The 22,848-nt window shown below is 44.7% G+C and overlaps 1 protein-coding gene across 1 annotated transcript; it reads right to left on the reverse strand.

Annotated features, from left to right (window-relative positions):
• Window positions 1-91: 91 nt before the first annotated feature.
• Window positions 92-22,489, reverse strand: sh2d4ba (SH2 domain containing 4Ba). The gene is made up of 8 exons (XM_014154951.2): window positions 22,074-22,489; window positions 21,668-21,827; window positions 21,273-21,420; window positions 14,851-14,989; window positions 14,266-14,572; window positions 13,426-13,553; window positions 8,940-9,160; window positions 92-2,236 (listed from the first exon to the last, which is right to left on the reverse strand). Exons 1-8 carry the CDS (start codon window positions 22,240-22,242, stop codon window positions 2,144-2,146), a joined length of 1,365 nt encoding a protein of 454 aa, XP_014010426.2. The 5' UTR covers window positions 22,243-22,489; the 3' UTR covers window positions 92-2,143.
• Window positions 22,490-22,848: the final 359 nt, after the last annotated feature.

Consider the following 22,848-nt stretch of genomic DNA (forward strand, 5'->3'; position numbering starts at 1 on the left):
GCAACTTTATTCTAAAAAGTACTGACTTGTGTTTTAGAGCCCTCTTGTGTTCATAATGGGAAATGACCACAAGTCCTGAACAACCTTCATGTAAGAGTTATTAAAAACATTTATTTTGGAATCTTGCAACATTTTAGACAGTGTAGATATTACACTATAAATTGATTAGTCATAATTGTGATTGTTTTGTTCAAGCCCTAGAATTAGCTTGTTATCGTTAGGGTGTTGGCAACTACTTAATTGTGGCGATTATGTGAAATGTGACTACCCTAATTTTGGTAATAGATTCCCTGCAGTTAACTACAAGTCAAGGCAGTATACTATTCACAAAGCAACATTTATACAATGTATATAGTCTATCCTTTATCTCCAAGAAGATGAAAGTCATTTATCACATGAAAGTACAGATCTGTGTAATTTGCTGGTGGCGATGTGTCGCTTGCCAATTTCTGTTTCTGACAGTTTGTGTTTTGAGTCATTTCTGCAGAATGTGCTCTGTAAAAACAGCCACAATAGTACCTCCTCAGTTTTGATGAAGTGACCATGTGAGACAGGAAGGACAGTCCAAACCATTTAGAGCAGAGACTGGCAGTAACTCTATATACAGCTATTGCCTGCCCGGAAAAGGTGTTGCCTGATAGGAAAACAAAATCCCTCTATATTAGATGAAGCGTTTTATTGTTTTTGGGGCAAAGTAGTAGGAACAATTCCATCTTTGATCCCTCCCTTTGATGCCCACGGGGCCTTTTTTTCTGTTTTCCACAGGTTGATGAGTGACAGACTGTGATGAAGTTGATATTCAGTGTAGCTTTGTGTGTCTGGCTGACTACTTACTGGCTGCTCTAAACAGACTGACCACCTAGCTCACTGATTAATGCTGGACCTACTGCTGAGAAACTGACACCTAAAGCCGGACAAAGGCTGCCTGCCACACAACAATCTCTCTTGCTGCGTTACTACAGCAGCCTATCTATACTAGCCAGGAAAATGCTGCGTCCCAGTGTTGTGGAAACCTGAGCTTATAATTGACTGTGTGTGTTTGCGGGGTGGGTGGGAGTGTGTGTTGATTATGTTAACTGGGGGGTGGCGGCATTAGCATAGTGCTGTTTAGTATTGGCTGTTCTAACTGCTGAATGATTCTGGCCGTTGGAAAAGAAGAGCTCTGGTTACCCACTCGGGTCCAGTGAGGCTATCACTTGCATGGAAAAAGCTGTCAGTGCTGCGACAGCACTAGTCTTGTATCATGAACAGGTGGGCAGTTGCTCCATTCATTCTAAAGATGGGTGGACCTCAAGAAATTATGAATACTTCCTTCGTATAGTACCTTTAACTGGGAGGAGGATGTGCATTCATTTGGTATATGTAATTTGTGATTTCAGTGATCAGTGATTTCTATGCAAATTTTCTCCTTCATCTGCAGTCTTGCCCAGGAACAAAGCCCAATCAGGATGACATCAGATTCCCAATAGGAATGAGTGCATAAAAACAAGTCCTCTATGACTCCACTTTGAAGCTTCACTACTCCCTAAAAGCATAACATCTGAGACAACCTTTGTTTAATCTGAATGTGTTTTGTGTCTCAAGTGGGGAAGTAGCTCTTTCTCATCATAAGTTTGCATAAGTACAAAGTGAGAATCTTTGTCTTCAACAAGAAATAGTGTCAATAGGAGTGTTTGACAGATGCGAGACACTTTTAACAATCCACCTCTGTTCCTTGTTGCCTTTGGTGTCTGGGTGTGTCTGCTTACCCGCGTACACAAGTCTGCTCTTTCCCTAAGAGCTTGATCTTGTCCTGAATTGCACTGTTGCTCAACATTTGTGTAACTTCTCAGGTAGAAACAATGTATGTCTCAATGGCTCACTCTCATGTTAGACAGTTTCCAGTTTCCAAACAGCTTGTAGCAGCAATTTGTTTACCAGTAATTCCCCACTGCAACAGCTAGTGGCGAGGCACATGCAAGATGCTACTGGGGGAATGGATGTCTGTAGACAGTTCTGTGGAGTGGTTCGAGTCTGAAGACATGGCTCCATGCCTGGAGAAAGACTGAGCTCACTGTGTGAATCCAGTAGGGGGAGGTCAAAGTAACATTGCAGAGAGCAGAAAGGTGTTCATAGTGACCTGACAGGGTGTAGAGGGAGGGGGTCATTGGAAGAGCCCCCCATAGTCCGTGGCTGAGACTGTACGTTTACATGCCTCCTGCAGAAGCTCTCCTCCTGATGTGGTGATCACCTCCTCCTAGAGACAGTCAGACAGATCATCAGAACAAACCCTACAGCCGTTACTCACTATTTTTTGTAAGGCGGCCACTTTGGGTTGAGACAATCATTCAGAGGGCCGCACAGATCTTTCATTTGTTGTACTTTTTCTTCCATTATCATCAATTGAGAGCAAATTCAGAGCAATATAGCACATGCAATTGATTTGATGTACAGCACATCACATAGGCTACATCACATGTATAAGACCCATATTAAGGGTTATCTCATTAGTTGGATAAGCGAAAATGTCCCTTCTGCTCCTTGACTGAATTCATTCTAAATGTATAGTCTGTGGTGGCTATCCTTGAGGCAATCCAGGTGTGCATTGGTCAGACTGTTTCTGTTTTTGTTTCACAATATTCATTGTTAAAAATGTTGATTCACATGAGTAAGTGCTGACATAAAATGGTCACCTTTTGCCCACACTGCTTCAGAAGTGGATACTCTGTGTCTGATACAAGGCTCCAGAAATGGGTAACACCTGATCTTAGTTCACCTTGCAATGTGTCATGTGCCTGCAGCTCCACTATCTCACTCTATTCCAGCACTGTCAGGACAGAGGGCTGTGATGACTGGGGTCAGAGATAACACTGGCACATGAAAGGGGTTCTCAATGATGTTGAAAAACTCCATGTACTCCATGATATCCTTGAATCTTGACTCCAACTCTTCCAACACACGCACAAATGCATCATAGCTAAAATGTTGCAGTATGTCTGGGTTGTATGTGGTGACTGCTGATTTTGGGGAAAGAACAAACTGTCTGTCAGGTATGAACAGTGTGGGGATTTTATTTTGAAATGCTGTGACCACATGTAACATTTTGCCCGGAGTTTTAGCTTTCCCTTGGAGCTGGAGATTCACTGTGTTCAGCTTTAATATCCACTGTGGATCATCCAGCTCTTGCTCCTCTTTTCAAAACTCTGCCACGAGACAGCCATCTCACATCATTGTGAAATATCAAGTCACCGTATTCTGTCTGGTATTCCTCCAGCAACTCGCGGAATTGCCAGTGATTCAGTACCCTCACAATAATAATATTCACCACGAGTACGACTTGCTGCGTCACATTCTGTAAGTCACAGTCTTTGAGTTTAGCCACAAGTGCTTCCTGATGAATAATACAATGAAATGTAACAAATTCGGGAACATCCTCTCTTTCTCATCAGGCCTATGAGTCCCTTCTCATTCCCTAACATGTTTGGGGTGCCGTCAGTGCACACATATGCCCGACTTGACCAGTCAATATTATTATCAGCAACAAATGTAACAAGGGCTTTCAGAATATCCTCTCCTAGTGTTTGTCTTGAAGGGGCAGTGAACATAAAAGTTCCTATCCGAACGACTCATTTTGAGGGAAGCGGACCAAAACACATAATTGGGGAATGTCACTTACATCAGTGCTTTCTTCAAGCGCAATACTAAAACACAGCGCCACGGATGTCAGTCATCAGTTGCTTGCCGATGTCTTTTATGCATCTTGTTATGGTCGAGTCTGAGAGTTGCAGTCCCTTAATTTGCTTTAAAATAGCTTCCTTGTTTGTGAAATCAGCATACAATATTTCGGCTGCGGGCCGAAAAACATTGTTTGACAATCTCTGAGTCTGTGAAGGCCTTGTTTCTCGCGAGTATCCAAGCAATCTCATATGTTGCCTCTGCAACAGTGCTAGAACTGTCCATAATTTGTTGTCCCTTGAGCTGTCCTTGCGCTATTTTGTTGTTTCTGTGGTTGCTTTGTGGCGGATATGTTTCATCAAAGGGGGCTTGGTGTGACTGGAAATGTTGCTCTAAATTTGCTCGTTTAAAACAATTGACTGCCTTCTGGCAAATAAGAAATAGTGAGCTAGTCCCATTATGTACTACAAAAAAGACTTGTCTGTCCATTTCTTTTGGAACTTTCTGTGTTATTCTTGAATCGACCGTATCCTTCTCTTACCCATCGGAGCCACATTAGCTCGCTGCATTTCACAGCCGCCATCTTCCTGATTTTCCTGGTTCTCCGGTGGTTCGTTCATAGCTGTCACGTTGTTCTCCAGCACTTCCCCCTCATTTTCATTGTCAGATTTTTTATTTTTACAATAAATCGATCCACGTCGACAAGACTGCAAAATTAGCTAGTAGCAAACTGACATGTGTCAGTCGCTGTAGCTGAGCGGTTTCGTTCTATTTCGGCAAACGTTCTATTTCGGCCTTTCTGTTCAACAGCTGCGCCATACTGCCATCTATCTGCCGTACAGGGACAACTAGATATATGATTCTGGCCTGCATTAAAGTGATTCTGGCCTGTATTAAACACCTTGAATTGAAATTGCATCCTTACTATGTATTATGAATGGAAAATAGGAAAATCACCGCAAGCTTCAAATGAAGGGCTCGCGCAATGAGTACCACTGCCCTACAGACATTACATGACCGTCTCATATGTCTGTGCTATACATTTTTATCAACAGCTGTTGTTTGTCTGTTGCTGTTTACTGCTTGCATATTACATATCTACAGTGCATTTGGAAGGTATTCTGACCCCTTGACTTTTTCCCACATTTTGTTACGTTACAGCCTTATTCTAAAATGGATTCAATATTTTTTTCTTCTCATCAATCAAAACACAATGCCTCATTATGACAAAGCTAAAACAGGTTTTTATACATTTATGCAAATGTATTAAAAATAAAAAACAGAAATACCTTATTTACATAATTATTCAGACCCTTCGCTATTAGACTCAGATGCATCCTGTTTCCATTGATCATCCTTGAGAATATGGCAGACCAGGCGGTAGGGTCAAAACGTTTACACAGATCAGACACGGACAGAGTAAGATTAGCTCACTTTCAAAGGTGTTTATTAAAATAAAAGTCCATAAGAAAAGAATAGGTCTCCCCCAAGAGACCCTCTCCGGGATACCGTCTTCTGGGCTCCGGGTCTTCCTGTATCCTGTGGGGATAAAAAAACTGAACTCCCTCCTGTTACCTCTGGTACCGTCCCCAACTATACGGGAGTCCTTTCCTCCCCCAGTCTCTTCCCTGTGTGCTGCCCTTCTGGCAGCTTTATGGGACTTGTACAGCTGGTGAGGAATCAGCCCTTGATTACTCACCAATCCCCAATCAGCCTCAATTAGTCCTGGCCGGAGAGACCGTCAAGACCTGGCACGTCCAGCAGATAGAGCCATTGCCTTATGATGTATACTCCGTCTGTCACCAGGCCTCGATGAGTCTCCCCCTGGTGGTACACCCCTCCCCCCCCCCCCCCTTAGCTCTGTCAGGGAGGGGACTGTCATCAGTGCAACCTATGTCTCCATCCTCGATAGGGCATCCGTGTTTCCATGCTTCGCCCCTGACCTGTGCACAACAGAAAAAGGAAAGCGTTGAAGGGACAAGAACCACCAGGTGACCCAATCGTTTGTGTCCTTTCCCCTGGCCATCCAGACCAGGGGAGCATGGTCCGTGACCAGGGTAAAGTGGGTACCTAACAGGTAATACTTGAGTGTCTAGCGCCCACTTCACCGCTAGATACCCTTTCTCAACAATGGAGTACTTATTTCTCTAGGTATCAGCTTTCGGCTGATGTACATGATGGGGTGCTACTCCCCATTGTGTATCTGGGACAGAACTGCCCCTGGTCCCGTATCACATGCATCTGTCTGGACCACCATCGGCATCTGGAAATCGGGCGTTACGAGAATCGGATGGGAGCACAGCGCTTCCGTTAGGCGGCTGAACGCCGCTTCTGTCTCGTCCGTCCATTTCACTGTTTTCGGGAGGCGGGCCCTGGTTAGATCGGTGAGGGGGGAAGCTATAGCCGCAAAGTTGTGGATAAACTGGCTATAGTATCCTGCCAGTCCTAGGAAGGACTTGACCTGTGTCTTGGTGCATGGAATGGGCCAGTCACGTACCGCGTAAACCTTCCTCTCCTATGGCTTGACGTTCCCCAGTCCGATCAAATACCCCAGGTACTCCACCTCCTCGAACGCTAGTTTGCATTTCTTGGGGTTCGCGATCAACCCAGCTTGCCTGAGCGCGTCCAGCACTGCCTGGAGGCGCGTCAGGTGCTCTTCCCAACCTTGGCTGTGGATGATGATATCATCCAAATAGGCCGCTGCGTACTGCTGGTGTGGTCGAAGTACTTTATTCATCAATCGCTGGAATGTGGTAAATCTGTTGGGGTTTTTGTCTCCCCGGCTGCCGTACGCGGTAATTGACAGGTCCCAGCTTCTCGATCACCTCGTATGGCCCGTGCCATGTTGCCAGGAACTTACTTTCGGCCGTGGGGATTAAGACCAACACCCTGTCTCCCAACTGGAATTCTCGGGGCTGGGCTCCCCGATTGTAGACCTGGGCTTGGGCGCTTTGGGCCTTCTCCATGTGTTCCCTCATGACTGGCCATATGGCTGTCATCCGCTCCCTCATTGTCTCCACGTGCTCTACCATGCTGCGTAAGGGTGTCAGTTGGGCTTCCCCACACCTCCTTGGCTAGGTCCAGTAGGCCTTGTGGCGTCCTCCCGTAGAGGAGTTTGAAAGGGGAAAACCCAGTGGAGGACTGGGGTACTTCTCGGATTGAAAACATTAGGTGGGGTAGTAGCTGGTCCCAGTTCTTCCCATCCTGCTCGATGACCATCCGCAGCATTTATTTGAGCATTTTATTGAACCGCTCGACGAGCCCATTCGTCTGCGGGTGGAAGACGGAGGTCCGGATCTGCTTGATCTGCAGGAGAGCACACAAATCTTTCATTAGGCGGGACATAAACTCAGTTCCTTGGTCTGTCAGGATCTCGTTCGGGATGCCCACCCGGCTAAAGAGGTGGAACAGCTCCCGGCCGATTCCCTTGGATACCACCGTCCATAGTGGAATGGCCTCGGGATACCGGGTGGCATAGTCCACTATTACCAGGATGTACCGGTGTCCTCGTGCTGTTTTTACCAGGGGTCCCGTCCATGGCGATGCGTTCAAAGGGCACCCCGATGATCGGTAGGGAGACCAGTGGGTTTCGGAAGTGTGCCTTTGGGGCAGTGTGCCTTTGGGGCAGTCATTTGACACTCCGGGCAGCTGCTACAGTAATCTTCCACGGTCCTCCTCATCCCGGGCCAGTGGAACTGGGTGGCGATCTGTTCCCGGGTCTTCTCCATTCCCAGGTGCGCCCCCAACAGGTGCGTGTGGGCCAGCTGAAGAACGGTTTTCACCTACCGTCGGGGCAGCAACAATACCTCTCGATGTTCCCCCTGTTGGCGCGACACCTGATACAAAAGGTTATTATTGATTTGGAAATGGGGTATCGCCAGTCACTCACCCCCGGAAGTAGCTGTCCATCCACCGCTATCACTTGGGCTGCTGCAGCTTTCAAGTTAGGATCCTCCCACTGGGCCGCCCCGAATTGTCCCCTCAGTTGGCCCCCAGGGGGTGTCTCGACTGGCCCCTAGAAATCGAGGAGGGGGAGGCTGGGTTCTTTCTCCCGTGGTTCCCCGGGGGGTCGGGTTCCGGCCCCCCCCTCTGACTCCGGAGCCGTAGATACAGGTTCATCAACCGTTTGCTTCCGGGCCGCACAGGCGATGGGTCCTCGCTCTTGTCTTCGGCCGGCTCGTACCTTCTTCCTCAGCTCGTGCCCCCACAGGGCCGCGAACAGCGGACAATCTCGTTCCACTAGGAGAGATACTGGCAACTCTGGTACTGCACCCACCATCATCTGGCAGTTCCCTTGTGGCGTCACGATGTTCGCCCATATGGTTGGATACCACTTTGTGTCCCCGTGAACACAGGAAATGGACATCTCCCTACCATTTTCGGTATCCTGGTTCAGCAGGCTCGTGGTTACGAGGGTAACCATACTTCTGGAGTCTAATAGAGCTTCCGTGTCGTGTCCGTCAACCTTCACCAGGACCATGGGTGCAGTTGATTCGTGGTCTGCCCAACAGGAGGTGTAAACAAAGTACTGACTAAGGGGTCTTTTAGTAAATTTGCAAAAATTCCTAAACCTGTTTTTGCTTTGTTATTATGGGGTATTGTGTGTAGATTGAGGGGGGAAAACAATTTAATACATTTTATAATAAGGCTGTAACGTAACAAAATGTGGAAAAGTCAAGAGGTCTGAATACTTTCCGAATGCACTGTATATAGTAATAGGATGGTTTTATGTTTCGTTTTTCCAGATTCAATGTGATGATCTGTGGTGAATCATATTCAAACTGTTTGTCAATATGCTCTATCTGATCAGTACACAGTGACTCCATGTTATACTGTATGTGTGTGTAATGCCAAAGAGACATGCAAATTCCTGAAGACCAACGTGCACACTTTTCACATTAGCATATAACTAATGTCACAGATAAACAGTTCACACATTCAGTTCTGTCAGCCTCCGCATCTGAGAATATGTTTCCATGGTAAGTAAGTCAGTGTTATTGAAGATAACGCAGTTCAGCCGTGCTTGTGATTGGTTGCTAAAATAGTTGATGTGATATGAAAAGATCACGGATGTATATCATGGAGCATTTGATTAGACTTACTCCCAGATGTTTGCTGGCTGTCACTTTGATGTTGAGTTACTAAGTAACCATATAATCTGATTTCCACATGGAGTCTCTATGCTGACACTGACATTACTGATGTATATAGCATGCTAAGTGTCTGACCCAACCCCTGCAGTTCACTGTGTGAAACCCTGTACATACTGTAAACTACCTGCCCACCTTGTGGAAGTCGATGAGGTCAGCCAGGGTGGCGTGGCGGTTCTGGTCCACACCCAGGAAGCTGTAGTAGTCTCCTGATGCATCGATCAGGAAGTGTTTGAAGCTGTCGGCCGTGCGATAGGACAGCGTGTAGCCCCAGATCCTGTCACTCACCCTCACCAGGAAGGAACCCTCTGCTGCGTTCATCAGCAGGGTCTCTGACTCCTGTCTGGAAATCAGACCTGGGGAGGGGAGCAGGTCTGAGTGGTTAAATCAGACCTGAGGTCAGGAGGAGGGAGAGTCTGAGTAGTTAAATTAGACCTGAGGAGGAGGGAGAGTCTGACAGTAGTTAAATCCAAAGCAAAGAGAGGCCCAAGGTCCTTGCACAATATTCTTGAATTTCCTCTCATTAGGCCCAGAAGAACTCATTGCCCTAAATGATTAAAGTAAAACTCCACCTGAAACCACACATTCCTATAATCAGTATTAGGTAGGTTACTGTCTAAATGTAATACGTTAGTTACTAGTTACCTGTCCAAAATTGTAATCTGTAACGTAACTTTTGGTTTACCCAAACTCAGTGACGTAATCTGATTACATTCAGTTACTTTTAGATTACTTTCCCTTTGAGGCATTAGTAGAAGACAAAAATGTATGTTACCAATTGAACAACATCTATTGCAGGATAAATCAATGTTGAACTTTACATAGCTGGCCATATCTGGATGTTAAATTTACTTTATTGGTTGGTAATGTAGGCTTCTTCCAATCCATCGCTTTCTACTACATATAATCCGATTAAATTATATATTTACATTTAAAACCAAAGTTTATCAGAATTCCAGTCATTCCAATAAATGTTATACCCTTGATCTTCAAGAATAGGACTTGGAAATATGGAAGTATAGATTAGCCAAATTGTTTACTTGAGCATAACCCCAAAACTAAGGACTTATTAGCCAGCCCTACGCTGTTTATGATTTTGTTGTCATAGAGGACTTATTGGGCTCATTGATTCGAGTTGAAAAATAAACGTTGCGCTCATGGAAAGGCATGCTTTGAGCACTACTGAAAAGTGCTATTTACATGTGAAAAATGAATGCCATATGCTGCATTTGCTATAGGCCTATTGTTTACCTTTTTGTTGGTGACACTTTATCTTGATAATATGCAGCGGTTTAAAGGGCAAATCCACAGATGAAACAATAACAAAATGGACACCCCGCCTCTGTTTTGATAAAAAGCTGAGGGATGGGCCAGGAGAAATGTAACTACTCTCAGATTAATAGACAGAGCTATGGATGCAAGGATTGACCATCCATGATATCAAACGTATTATTTTAAACATGTTATGAGGCTATACAGTGTCTTTTTACATTTACAATGTTTACAAATATTGGAAAAAAACATGCTTATATTTTAGTTTATCATGGAGTGTGACAGTTGAACTAAGCTTATGAGGCATTTATAAGTTATATTCTTCAAGAATCAATAGATATATATATATATACACTGCTCAAAAAAATAAAGGGAACACTTAAACAACACAATGTAACTCCAAGTCAATCACACTTCTGTGAAATCAAACTGTCCACTTAGGAAGCAACACTGATTGACAATACATTTCACATGCTGTTGTGCAAATGGAATAGACAACAGGTGGAAATTATAGGCAATTAGCAAGACACCCCCAATAAAGGAGTGGTTCTGCAGGTGGGGACCACAGACCACTTCTCAGTTCCTATGCTTCCTGGCTGATGTTTTGGTCACTTTTGAATGCTGGCGGTGCTTTCACTCTAGTGGTAGCATGAGACGGAGTCTACAACCCACACAAGTGGCTCAGGTAGTGCAGCTCATCCAGGATGGCACATCAATGCGAGCTGTGGCAAGAAGGTTTGCATTAGGTACCGAGATGAGATCCTCAGACACCTTGTGAGACCATATGCTGGTGCGGTTGGCCCTGGGTTCCTCCTAATGCAAGACAATGCTAGACCTCATGTGGCTGGAATGTGTCAGCAGTTCCTGCAAGAGGAAGGCATTGATGCTATGGACTGGCCCGCCCGTTCCCCAGACCTGAATCCAATTGAGCACATCTGGGATATCATGTCTCGCTCCATCCACCAACGCCACGTTGCACCACAGACTGTCCAGGAGTTGGTGGATGCTTTAGTCCAGGTCTGGGAGGAGATCCCTCAGGAGACCATCCCCTACCTCATCAGGAGCATGCCCAGGCGTTGTATGGAGGTCATACAGGCACGTGGAGGCCACACACACTACTGAGCCTCATTTTGACTTGTTTTAAGGACATTACATCAAAGTTGGATCAGCCTGTAGTGTGGTTTTCCACTTTAATTTTGAGTGTGACTCCAAATCCAGACCTCCATGGGTTGATAAATTGGATTTCCATTGATTATTTTTGCTTGATTTTGTTGTCAGCACATTCAACTATGTAGAGAAAAAAGTATTTAATAAGATTATTTCTTTCATTCATTCATTCAGATCTAGGATGTGTTGTTTAAGTGTTCCCTTTATTTTTTGAGCAGTATATATATACTGCTCAAAAAATAAAGGGAACACTTAAACAATATATATATATATATCCGTCCAAAAATGGATATAGCAACTACAGATTGCCCTTTTAAGTATATCAAAAGTGTGCGAGTTTGAGCATGTGTCCATTAGACCTATGGATTTTTTTTACAGCATGAATTAGGTTGAGCAATAAAAGTTCCACTTATTCCATAGGCTGGGATCCACACTATGCAGCTGTTGCAAGAGCCCGTTTTTCACTGGCTGTCCACTGGTTTCAAAAACAATGACAGGCAGCTTAAACTTCTTGAATTCAACCATTACTGGGTTCAAATACATATTTAGATTTGTGAACAGCCATCCACAACAACCACAATCCGTAAGGCGCAAATAGCTAAATGAGAGAGTAGCAGTGTGATTCACATCAATGCGCTACGTAGATATCAATAAGGGATATCCGTATTGTCGTAGACTATACCACTACTGTCATCCTTACCTCCAAGCGTTTATTCAGATTGGATCATCTTTGGATGCTGACAGCAGTCGCACCATTGGAAGACATAGCTTGGACTGTAGCCAACAAAAACCTATTCCTGTTCTTTTCCCGCGATCGACCAAACACATTTGGTGTGTCATCATAGTGGTCTCTCTAGTTTTTCAAAAGTATTTGTAATCTGATTACAATATTTTTGTTGGTAATGTAACAGATTACAGTTACCTGTTTTTGTAATCCCTTACATGTAATGGATTACATGTAATCTGTTACTCCCCAAACCTGCCTGTAATTTACAGTGTTAGATTACACTAATATGTGAGAACAATATATTTTGTGAACAAATTTTTTATTTTGTCTTTATAAAAAGATTGCTAGCAACATGTGAAAATCGTTGTGGATATCTGCAGCTCAAGTCGACTACAAAACCCATAATGCTATGCTCTATATGGGCTAGCTACACACAATAATAGCAACATCTGCAAAATTGCCTAAACAAACTGCAATATCAATTTAGGAGTCTACAATCTCACCATGTTCAACCTACAGATCATGTTCTTTGCAGTGTGAAGTTTGCAACGGCACCTTGGATTGAAGTGGCAGAGAAATAGGAGAAATGTGGTGCACCCTCTGTTAAATTACAAAATCTCAAGGTAGGAATATCGCAAATATATGATCAATGGCTCATTCGAGAGAAGACCTCCCGCGTTATGACATCAGACAGTATTGAAATCTGACCTGTGTGATAGACTTTTCGCGATCTAAAGTAATCTTCCAGTGTAGTGAGAGCAACTTTTTCACAATGCTACGTCATACCGGCTGTATGTCTGCCTGCGTAAATGGAAAGAGCTCAGATACACATGAAAACAAAGTTGACCCCAGGAATTGATAGGACATTGCTCAGAGATGCACAAATACTAAATAACATTTAAAATGCGTGAATATTTCCTTTTAATGTTGTCTAACGTTGTTACTGACAAAAGTAATCTCAGTGACAGAGAGATAATGACAGTTGCCTGAATGCATGATTTGGGAAAACGGTATTAAACTGGCATCTTTTCAATATAAAGAGTGGGTTTGGATGTGCTCACATTGTTTAGGTTCCTGATACCCTGTCTCTGCATGATAGCATGAAGTGCATGTTGCACCCCTCTTTCCAGTGGAGTGTGCCACTCATAGGCCCATTCATCTGGGCTTTTGTCACTTAACCAGGAGCTACACACTGTGACCTATTATGGAGAGAGTTAGGGCTCAGGGCCACTCGCCAGTAATTAGTCTAGGGTGGCCTATTTATTATTGAAGAGCCTCATCCCTCCAGCCACACACCCTAGCATGCACGAACAGACTGACACTTCCCTTCAATGCTCAATTCCTGAGAATACTTTTGAGTTAGATAGTTTGCATGTGGCAGTGGTAAGTAGATTGGTGCAAGAGGGGAAGCTTGGAGGGATCCACTATTGATCAAGAAAACAACTCAGCACTGACCGTGGAACCAGGGGGCGATGGTGGTGCTGTTGCGCTCATAGCCAGCCTGTTTGGGCGTCTGCTCTTCTTTGAACCACAGCAAAACACACTCTCTGGAGCTGGGCCGGGGGGCTCTCACCCAGGCTGGACTGGAGAAGACAGAGATTTTTTTTTGAAGGGAAGCAAGACATAACCACATCATATATCATAATAAGCATTTAAGACATATTATAGCACAGATTGCCCTAAGCCTTTTAATGCTGCCATGATAAAGGTGCATCATGCTTTAGATGAGTTCCAGGCACATAAAAGCATGGTGGGCCTATCGGGTCTGCTTCTGTGTATCACTTAATACACATGTGCGGGTGCTCGGTTATGGAAACCCATAAATGCATTTTATATACATTTATTCTACTTTACCAGTCTATGCATCTGATCTGTATATTGATTGGTTCTTGCATAGTAATTATGCTATATCTATCCCTATACATATTCATGAGTAGTAGGCTAATGCTATATCGTTATACATATTTATGAGTAGTAGGCTAGTGCTATATCTATCCTTATACATATTCATGAGTAGTAAACTAGTGCTATATCTATCCTTATACGTATTCATGAGTAGTAGGCTAGTGCCATATTTATCCTTATACATCCTGCATTCAACGTGGAGTGCCTGGATACAGCCCTTAGCCGTGGTATATTGGCCATATACGACAAACCCCTGAGGTGCCGTATTGCTATTATAAACTGGTTACCAACGTAATTAGAGCAGCCAATCAGCATTCAGGGCTCAAACAACCCAGTTTATAACTATCCTTATACGTATTCATGAGTAGTAGGCTAGCGCTATATCTGTACCTGTCCATCAGTGGCTGTGTAACAATGGTGCTGTGTCTTTGGCTCTGTCTGCGGCGGTACAATGGAGGAGCAGCAGGCTGGAGGCCGGGGCGGTGGGTGGTGGAGGAGGAGGACTCTAGCACGTCGCTGTATCTCCTGAAGGGGGCTGCTGTTGGTCCGTTCCCCACCACTGGGCCCTGCTGGAACAGCCCACTGAGCCCTGCCACACGACCCTTCTCTATAGCCCGCAGGGACTGACGCTTGTACTCATCCCGTGCCCGCCTTGCTTTTCTCTGCATCTCCTGGTCAGCCATCTTAGAGCGCCGCACTGGAAGGGGCAAAATGGAGGAGAGAGAGGATTTGAAAAGGAAGTGACTTTGCATTGGACTTTCATTCTCAGATGTGTCCTGTAGTACCACGAGAGAGCTTAACTGTACAAGTTTGAGAATAAACAACCAAAGTTTTGGAGTTGATATTTAGGGAGGGACAGGTAAATACAAGAGGATGATGTAAAAGGAGTAAAAATGAGGGGTGGAGAATTGAAGGAGGTGATCACTGGAAAGGAAAACAGTTGTAGACAGAAAAGGCAGGGAACACTTGACTTACGTTGCTCCTCCCATTCCTTGTCATCCTTCTCACTCCTTCTCTGTTCCTGCTCCAGGGAGATATACAGCTCCCTCGCTCTCTTCTCCTCTGCACGTTTTATCTCCTCCTCACCTTGCTGTCTCTCCTCCTCCTCTCGTTTCTGTCGGAGAAGAAATGTGTGAGGAATGGGAAACAAAAGACTGGCGGGCGTACACACCACACACACACACGTACGCACACCCACACACACTGCAGAGTTATTTGCATATCATTTTGTAATAAGACACATCAGTAATAATGGTTAAGTTAATCGTAAGAACCTTCGTAGGAGAATTGTTAAATCGCTGAGCTGTTTCCCAAAACCATCATTACTAAAGTTGCACTTGAAAACACTCGTTATTTACCGACTGCCTCAGACCACTCTTAGAACAGTAGGTGAGTCGTTTGGTCGTTTTTGGCCCTTCCACGGCACTTGTTGTTAATCTGTGACCGCCGATAACTTCAGAACCAAGTTGACTACAAATACAAAGTTGCCAATGTCTTTGCAATTGTTACAAACAAGCGAATAAATAAATTATGCTTCAAATGAACACTGAGATGACTGAATTAAAAGTTAAATACAGTGGGCTACATAATCCATATTTCAATCATATTGAGTTCTATTTAGCTAAGTGTAGCCTACAGACTATTTTTTTGCCTCAATACATTTCATGGTATGTAACAAAATGTGCAGAATGATGGGCCAAATCTAAGATTTTGTACATTAAGCCTATTGTAAGGTAGACTGAGCATTAGAACAAGCCACCTCAATAGTTTCACGTTTTAATGTCACGTGCACAAGTACAGTATAATGCCTTTCTTGCAAGCTCAAACACCAACAATGTACTAATCAATATCAATGTATCTCTAAAAATAACATAAGGTAGAACAAAAACACACAACAAATAAAAATAAGAAATAAGAACATGAGAAAGTAAGAAGCAATGTACTGTACAGGGTCAGTTCCAATACCATATTAACGATGTGCAGGGATACTGGAGTGATAGAGGTAGATATGTATATAAGGGTAAGGTGACTAGGCATCAGGATATATGATAAAAAGAGTAATAGCAGCGTAAATGATGATTCTATGTGAGTTTGTGTGTGAAGGGGAAACCTAGTCAGTGGCAAAACTGAATGACTTAAACCAATATGTCATCCGCATTTAACCCAACCCCTCAATCAGAGAGCTGCAGGGGGCTGCTGCCTTGATCGACATCCACATCATCGGCGCCCGGGGAGCAGTTGTTGTTGTTGGTATTAACTGCCTTGCTCAAGGGCAAAACAACAGATTTTTCCACCTTGCCGGCTCGGTGATTCGAGTTACTGGCTCAACGGTTACTGGCCCAACGCTCTTAACCGCTAGGCTACCGGCCGCCCCCGTAGAGTAGAGTCAGAATAAATGTGTGTGCATGTTATGTGTGTGTTGGATGAGTGCAGTGTAGCGCCCTGTGAGTGTGCATAGAGACAGTCATATTTTTCATCTCAGATAGTCTGTTAGCTATTTAGCTGTCTTATGGCTTAGGGACAGAGTGGTGCTGTTGCCATACCAAGAAGTGATGCAGCCAGTCAAGATGCTCTCAATGGTGCCACCGTAGAACTTCTGAGGATTTGAGGGTCCATGCCAAAACTTTTCAACCTCCTGAGGGGGAAGAGGCACTGTCGCGCCTTCTTCACGACTGTGCGCATGTGAGTAAACCATTTTAAGTCCTTATTGATTTGGGGACGAAGAACTTGAAACTCTCAACCCACTCCACCGCAGCCCTGTTGATGTGGATGGGAGCGTGCTCGCCCTCCCGTTTCCTGTATTCCATTATCAGCTTGGTCTTACTGACGTTGAGGGAGGTTGTTGTACTGGCACCACACTGCCAGGTCACTGACCTCCTCCCTGTAGGCTGGCTCATTGTTGCCAGTGATCAGGCCTACCACCGTCATGTCATTAGCTATCTTGATGATGGTGTTGGAGTCGTGCGCGGCCATGCAGTCGTGATGAACAGGGAGTACAGGAGGGGACCAAGCACACACCCCTGTGGGGCCTCTGTGTTGAGGATCAGTGTGGTAGAGGTGATGTTGCCTACCTTCACCTCCTGGGGGTGGCCTATCAGGAAGTCCAGGATCCAGTTGCATAGGGAGGTGTTCAGTCCCAGGGTCCTAAGCTTGGTGATGAGCTTGGAGGGGCAATGGTGTTAAACAGCATTCTCACATAGGTATTCCTCTTATGGTGGGTGAGGACAGTGTGGAGTGCAATTGAGATTGCGTCATCTATGGATCTTTTGGAGCAGTATGAAAATTGGAGTGCGTGTAGGGTGTCTGGGATGATGAAGTTGATGTGTGCCATAATTAGCCTTTCAAAGCATTTCATGATTACAGATGTGAGTGCCACAGGGTGGAAGTCATTTTAAAATGAGGGGATTACAGACTGGGACAAGGAGAGGTTGAAAATTACCGTGAATATGTCTGCCAGCTGATCTGCGCATGCTCTGAGAACCTACCCTGGAATACTGTCCAGCCAGCGGCCTTGTGAGATCACCCAGTCCTCTGGGTTGGTGGGGGCCCTCATACACGGTACGATGTTGTAATTGTAGAAGCGTGCATAAAATGCATTGAGTTCGTCTGGAAGAGAGGCATCATTGAGCAGATCACGGCTGGGTCTTCCTGTGTAATATCATCCCACCTTATTCCTACATAGTCCTTGTAGCGGGACTTCTTAAACATGTTCCTGTCCTCAGCTGTAGCCTCATGGTTGTATGCGGTAGCCCTGTCCTTTAGTTTAGCACCAACCTCTGTTAATCCAGGGCTTTTGATTGGGGAAGCAGCGAACCTTCACTGTGGGGACAACGTCGCGGATGCATTTCCTTACGATGCCGGTGACGGAGGTGGTTAGCTCGTCAACGTTATCAGCAGAGTCTCAGGACATATTCCAATCAGCAAATGTGTCCTGTAGCATAATCTCTGATTCTGATATTTACAGCCATAAAGATAATAATATATCTCCAGGAGATGATCCGTCTTCACTTTTGTATTAATGAAACCGGACCCTTATTCTAATGTTTACACAATAAGAATCTAGTCTTGCTAACACCAACCTCTCTACGTCCTTAACGTCGCGCATTAGCCAGGCTAATAGTAATGCACTAAAATCACAGATGGCGCACATGTTGTTACACATCATGAAATACACTACATGAACAACAATACGTTTGCTCGTCGAACATACCTGCTCGTCAAACATTACATTCCAAAATCATTGGCATTAATATGGAGCGTGTCCCCCTTCGCTGTTTTAACAGCCTCCACTCTTCGTGCTGTTAAATGCTGTGGGCATTTGCTTCCATTCAGCCACAAGAGCATTAGTGAGCTCGGGCACTGATATTGGGCGATTAGGCCTGGCTCCAGTCGGCGTTCCAATTCATCCCAAAAGTGTTCGATGGGGTTGAGGTCAGGTCTCTGTGCAGGCCAGTCAAGTTCTTCCACACGGATCTCGACAAACCATTTCTGTATGGACCTTGATTTGTACACTGGGGCATTGTCATGCCGAAACAGAAAAGGGCCTTCCCCAAACTGTTGCCACAAAGTTGGAAGCACAGAATCGTCTAGAATGTCATTGTATTTTGTCATGTTAATATTAAGATTTCCCTTCCTGGAAATAAGGGGCCTAGCCCGAACCATGAAAAATAGCCCCAGACCATTATTCCTTCTCCACCAAACTTTACAGTTAGCACTATAAATTGGGGAAGGTCACATTCTCCTGGCATCTGCCAAACCCAGATTCCTCCGATGGACTGCCAGATGGTGAAACGTGAGCCATCACTCCAGAGAACGCGTTTCCAACGCTCCAGAGTCCGATGGCGGCGAGCTTTACACCACTCCAGCCGACGCTTGGCATTGCGCATGATCTTAGGCTTGTGTGCGGGTGCTCGGTTATGGAAATCATGAGGCTCCTGACGAACAGTTCTTGAGGTGACGTTGCTTCCAGAGGCAGTTTGGAACTTGGTAGTGAGTGTTGCAACCGAGGACAGACGATTTTTACATGCAATGCACTTAAGCACCTGGCAGTCCTGTTCTGTGAGCTTGATTTGTGTGGCCTACCACTTCGCGGCTGAGCCATTGTTGCTCCTAGACGTTTCAACTTCACAATAAGAGCACCTACGGTTGATCGGGGCATCTCTAGGAGGGCAGCAATTTGACGAACTGACTTGTTAGAAAGGTGGCATCCTATGACAGTACCACGTTGAAAATCACTGAGCTCTTCAGTAAGGCCATTCTACTGCCAATGTTTGTCTATGGAGATTGCATGGCTGTGTGCTCGATTTTATACACTTGTCAACAACAGGACAAGGAAATGGCTGAAATAGCTGAATCCACACATTTAAGGGGTGTCCACATACTTTTGTATATATAGTGTATACTGAGGCAAACATTTCTGTAACCTACAATTAGCAAAATAGAACTTATTGACTTAATAAGAAATTGATTTCAATATTATTTAAATATATATGTAAACTGTAATAATATTTTAGTCATCTAGGTTTTCATTTGAAGCATATTTTTATACCATGCTTGTTTGTAAAAATTACAAAGACATTGGTAACTTTGTTCTGAAGTTATCTGCAGTCACAGAGAGACAAATGAGCATCTTGATTCTATGTTAACCACAGATCATTTGTGTGTAAAGTGATGCGGAAGGGCAAAAAGCACCTAACAATGCTGTTTTACGAGTGGTCTGAGGCAGTCGATAAATAACAAGCGTTTTCAAGTGCAACTTTAGTAACGATGGACTCTGAGATGAAAAGATGCTCATACAAAGGTTCTTACGATGATCTTGGCCTTAAGATGCTTTTGTGAAATCGGGCCCAGTATGATATTTCATACACAAGCATTCGGCTCATCATCTGTACTGATGTGGTAATAATTTACTGAATAATTTATTCCCAGGGACAAACACATGGCATTGTGGTAATTTGAACCACTTAAGCCTTGTAATTAGTTGCATGGAGTAATTGTCATTGAGTTATGGAGTGAAAACAGGCAGCTTTTGACCAGGACCATTGTTAGCTGTTGTGTTTTGTTCTAGCTAAAAGGATTTTTCCCCCTGCTGGAGAGTGGTGAACGATGTTTCTGACAGTTGTGATGGGGAGATAATTGGTGTTGTTTGATACTGTGGAAAGAACATGTCGTGTATAGAACCTCAGTGAACATATTCATAGTTTCAGACCACACAGGGTTCTGCTTCAATGGTAAGTCAAGCACTTACCACGATTGGGTTTCTCAAAGAGGTCAAAGGCTACTCTGCTGTGAATGTAACCAACAGGGGTTCAAACCAGGGTTTTCAGCACAATTAACCCATCAAACAGAACAGTTAAATGGTATTTTTAGACATTGTGGTGGAAGCCAGGGTTGTGAATTGACTGAATTGAAAACTGAATTGGTGGAAGACTAATGACCTAACTCTGCTATACATAGTCTAGTGATACGACTTTAGCGTCTTCTATATTTTATATTTTAGTCCCAGTTTGTCCCAGAGGTTCAGACAGGAAAATGTTTAATGACTCAGCGCTTTTCCTTCAGGCGAGCTCAACAGAGGGCAATGATAAACAAGCTCTTTAATATTTCACGAGTTTCTTAAGAAGGTCTCATTCGTCCGGGTTCTACATCACCCAGGACTGCTGATGCTCCAACAGGGCTCTATGGTACAGCAGATGTGGTGCTGCCATCCCCCACAGATTCCAGCTCCCCCCTTATTTCCTCTTCTTCTCCTTTGAAGGTATAAAGATGATTAAGTTTGATAAAGACCAAACCCTTTTCCATGATCAATCCTCATATACATATACGGTATCTCTACACCCACGCACATGCACACACATACACATATCACATATACACACACACAGGGCTGTTCTGTGCAGTGCACTCCCTGGAAAATACTTCACCCCTGCCCCACAGATCCCTCTAATAAGGCTGATTCTCCCTCTGCTTGTGTGCTTCCCAGATTGAGTATCGATCGACCGATCCCCCTCTCTCATATTTCTCCCTCTCCTGTAGAGCAGGGTGCGCTGGGATGCAAACTGTGGGGATGTCCTCTCTCTCTAACAGCAGTGTGGCGTTGCACCATGCAACTTAAAGGCTTAAATATTTAATGGGACTGTTCTGGCAAGGTAGTCCAGCAAAAAGAATGTATGGCCTGAAGGTGGGCATCAACACAATCCCTGTCGATGACATTGATCACTTGGATTGTATGGGAAAAGTAATCCGACTCGCATTTCCAAATTGCAACCAAAGATCCCCATCACTCACACACACACACACACACACACACACACACACACACACACACACACACACACACACACACACACACACACACACACACACACACACACACACACACACAGCCTTTGCCCTACCTTGAGAGCCTCCTGGATGTGTTCCTCTTCCTGCTTGGCAGCCTTCCTGTCCTCCGTTTCTTCTTTCCACTTCCCTGCCACAAAACGGGCCTTCTCTTTCGCCATAGCATCCCGGAACTTCTCCTCAATCTCAGCCTCTTTGGTTCGCCTGAGCAAGAGGGTTGTTGAAAAACACTTTGTTGTGAAAGGAAGGGGTGAGAAACCTACCTAAAGCCCAATTTGACATGGGTTGCATCAAAGATGTCTTTGGAGAGTTTCAATCTAGTTCTGGCTCTATAACACACATATCTCCCTATCTACCCATCTCATCCCTCATACAGTATAATCTCTCTGGCACATTTTCCCTTGCTTCAATAACATTTACCATTTACAATGGTTTATCCCTCCCCACTCACCAGAGCTCCTTGGCCTCCTGCTGAGCCTGCCGTCTGGCTTTCTCCCCCATCAGCTCCTTGATGATGTCCTCATAAGGCTTATCCCCAGGAGCGTCGCCCATCACCCACACCCACACATCCCCATCGCAGCCCTGCAGCCACTGGATACTTCTCCTGCTGCCTGAGCGGGCACAGTGGGGATAGCATGTTAGCATCACCTTTGGCTGTCTGTGTCTGAGACTAATAAAACCATTTCAAACACAACCTCTACAGTCTCCAGTTTATTTTGGAATATTCTATTTGACGAATCTTACCAGTACCAATACCAAACATCCCTATGAAATCATAATGTAGACACAGCTAAAAGCATGTCTAAATCTACACTCCGCTTGTCAAAAAAGAATCAGTACAGTACACCCAGACTCACCCTTCTTCTCCTGGTCCTGGTTCTCCTGGTTCTCTTGGTTCTCCCTCTCATCCCAGCGCCTCACCTGCTCCTGGCGGATCTTATAGAATAGGATATGCTTCTGCTCCTCGTTGAGCTCCGCCAGCAGGTCCGGATCGATGTACATGTCCCTCAAAATCTGCTGCATCATCTTGGCAACACAAAGCTTCCAAACACCCAAGAGATCTGTTAACCAAGGTGGGGTTAGGTGAGGGTTAGGGGGCCATGAACCCCTTTTATCAGTTCACTTCATATTGAAGACAAGTGTCATTCCCTCCATCTATGTGTTCATACAGTCCTCAGAGACCCTACTGGGCTGTAGAGTTCAGATCCTTGTTCCTCTTCCCTGTTCTCTCACCATCATACTGGATCCAGCACCAGAACAAAATGCAGGGGCCATCTTCCTTCCCTCTGCTCCATGTGCTTTGAAGCGAGGGGTTTTAACCTGATCTCTGGTGCGTGCGTGTGTGTGTGTGTGTGTGTGTGTGTGTGTGTGTGTGTGTGTGTGTGTGTGTGTGTGTGTGTGTGTGTGTGTGTGTGTGTGTGTGTGTGTGTGTGTGTGTGTGTGTGTGTAAGCACAGATCCCTTTACCTGATGTGCAACATGATAGTCTTTAGTGCAGGAGTGGGAAAGAATGAAACTCATGCCCATCTTCCATGTACAACCCATGGAAATGTTTCACATAAGTGTTGTTTTCTTTCTATCCTTCCTGCTATCAAATCATTCATTTATTCAGAGCTAAACAACAGGTTATAAT

The sequence above is a fragment of the Salmo salar genome, chromosome ssa18 (genome assembly GCF_905237065.1).
Source record: "Salmo salar chromosome ssa18, Ssal_v3.1, whole genome shotgun sequence".
NCBI classification, from domain to species: domain Eukaryota; kingdom Metazoa; phylum Chordata; class Actinopteri; order Salmoniformes; family Salmonidae; genus Salmo; species Salmo salar.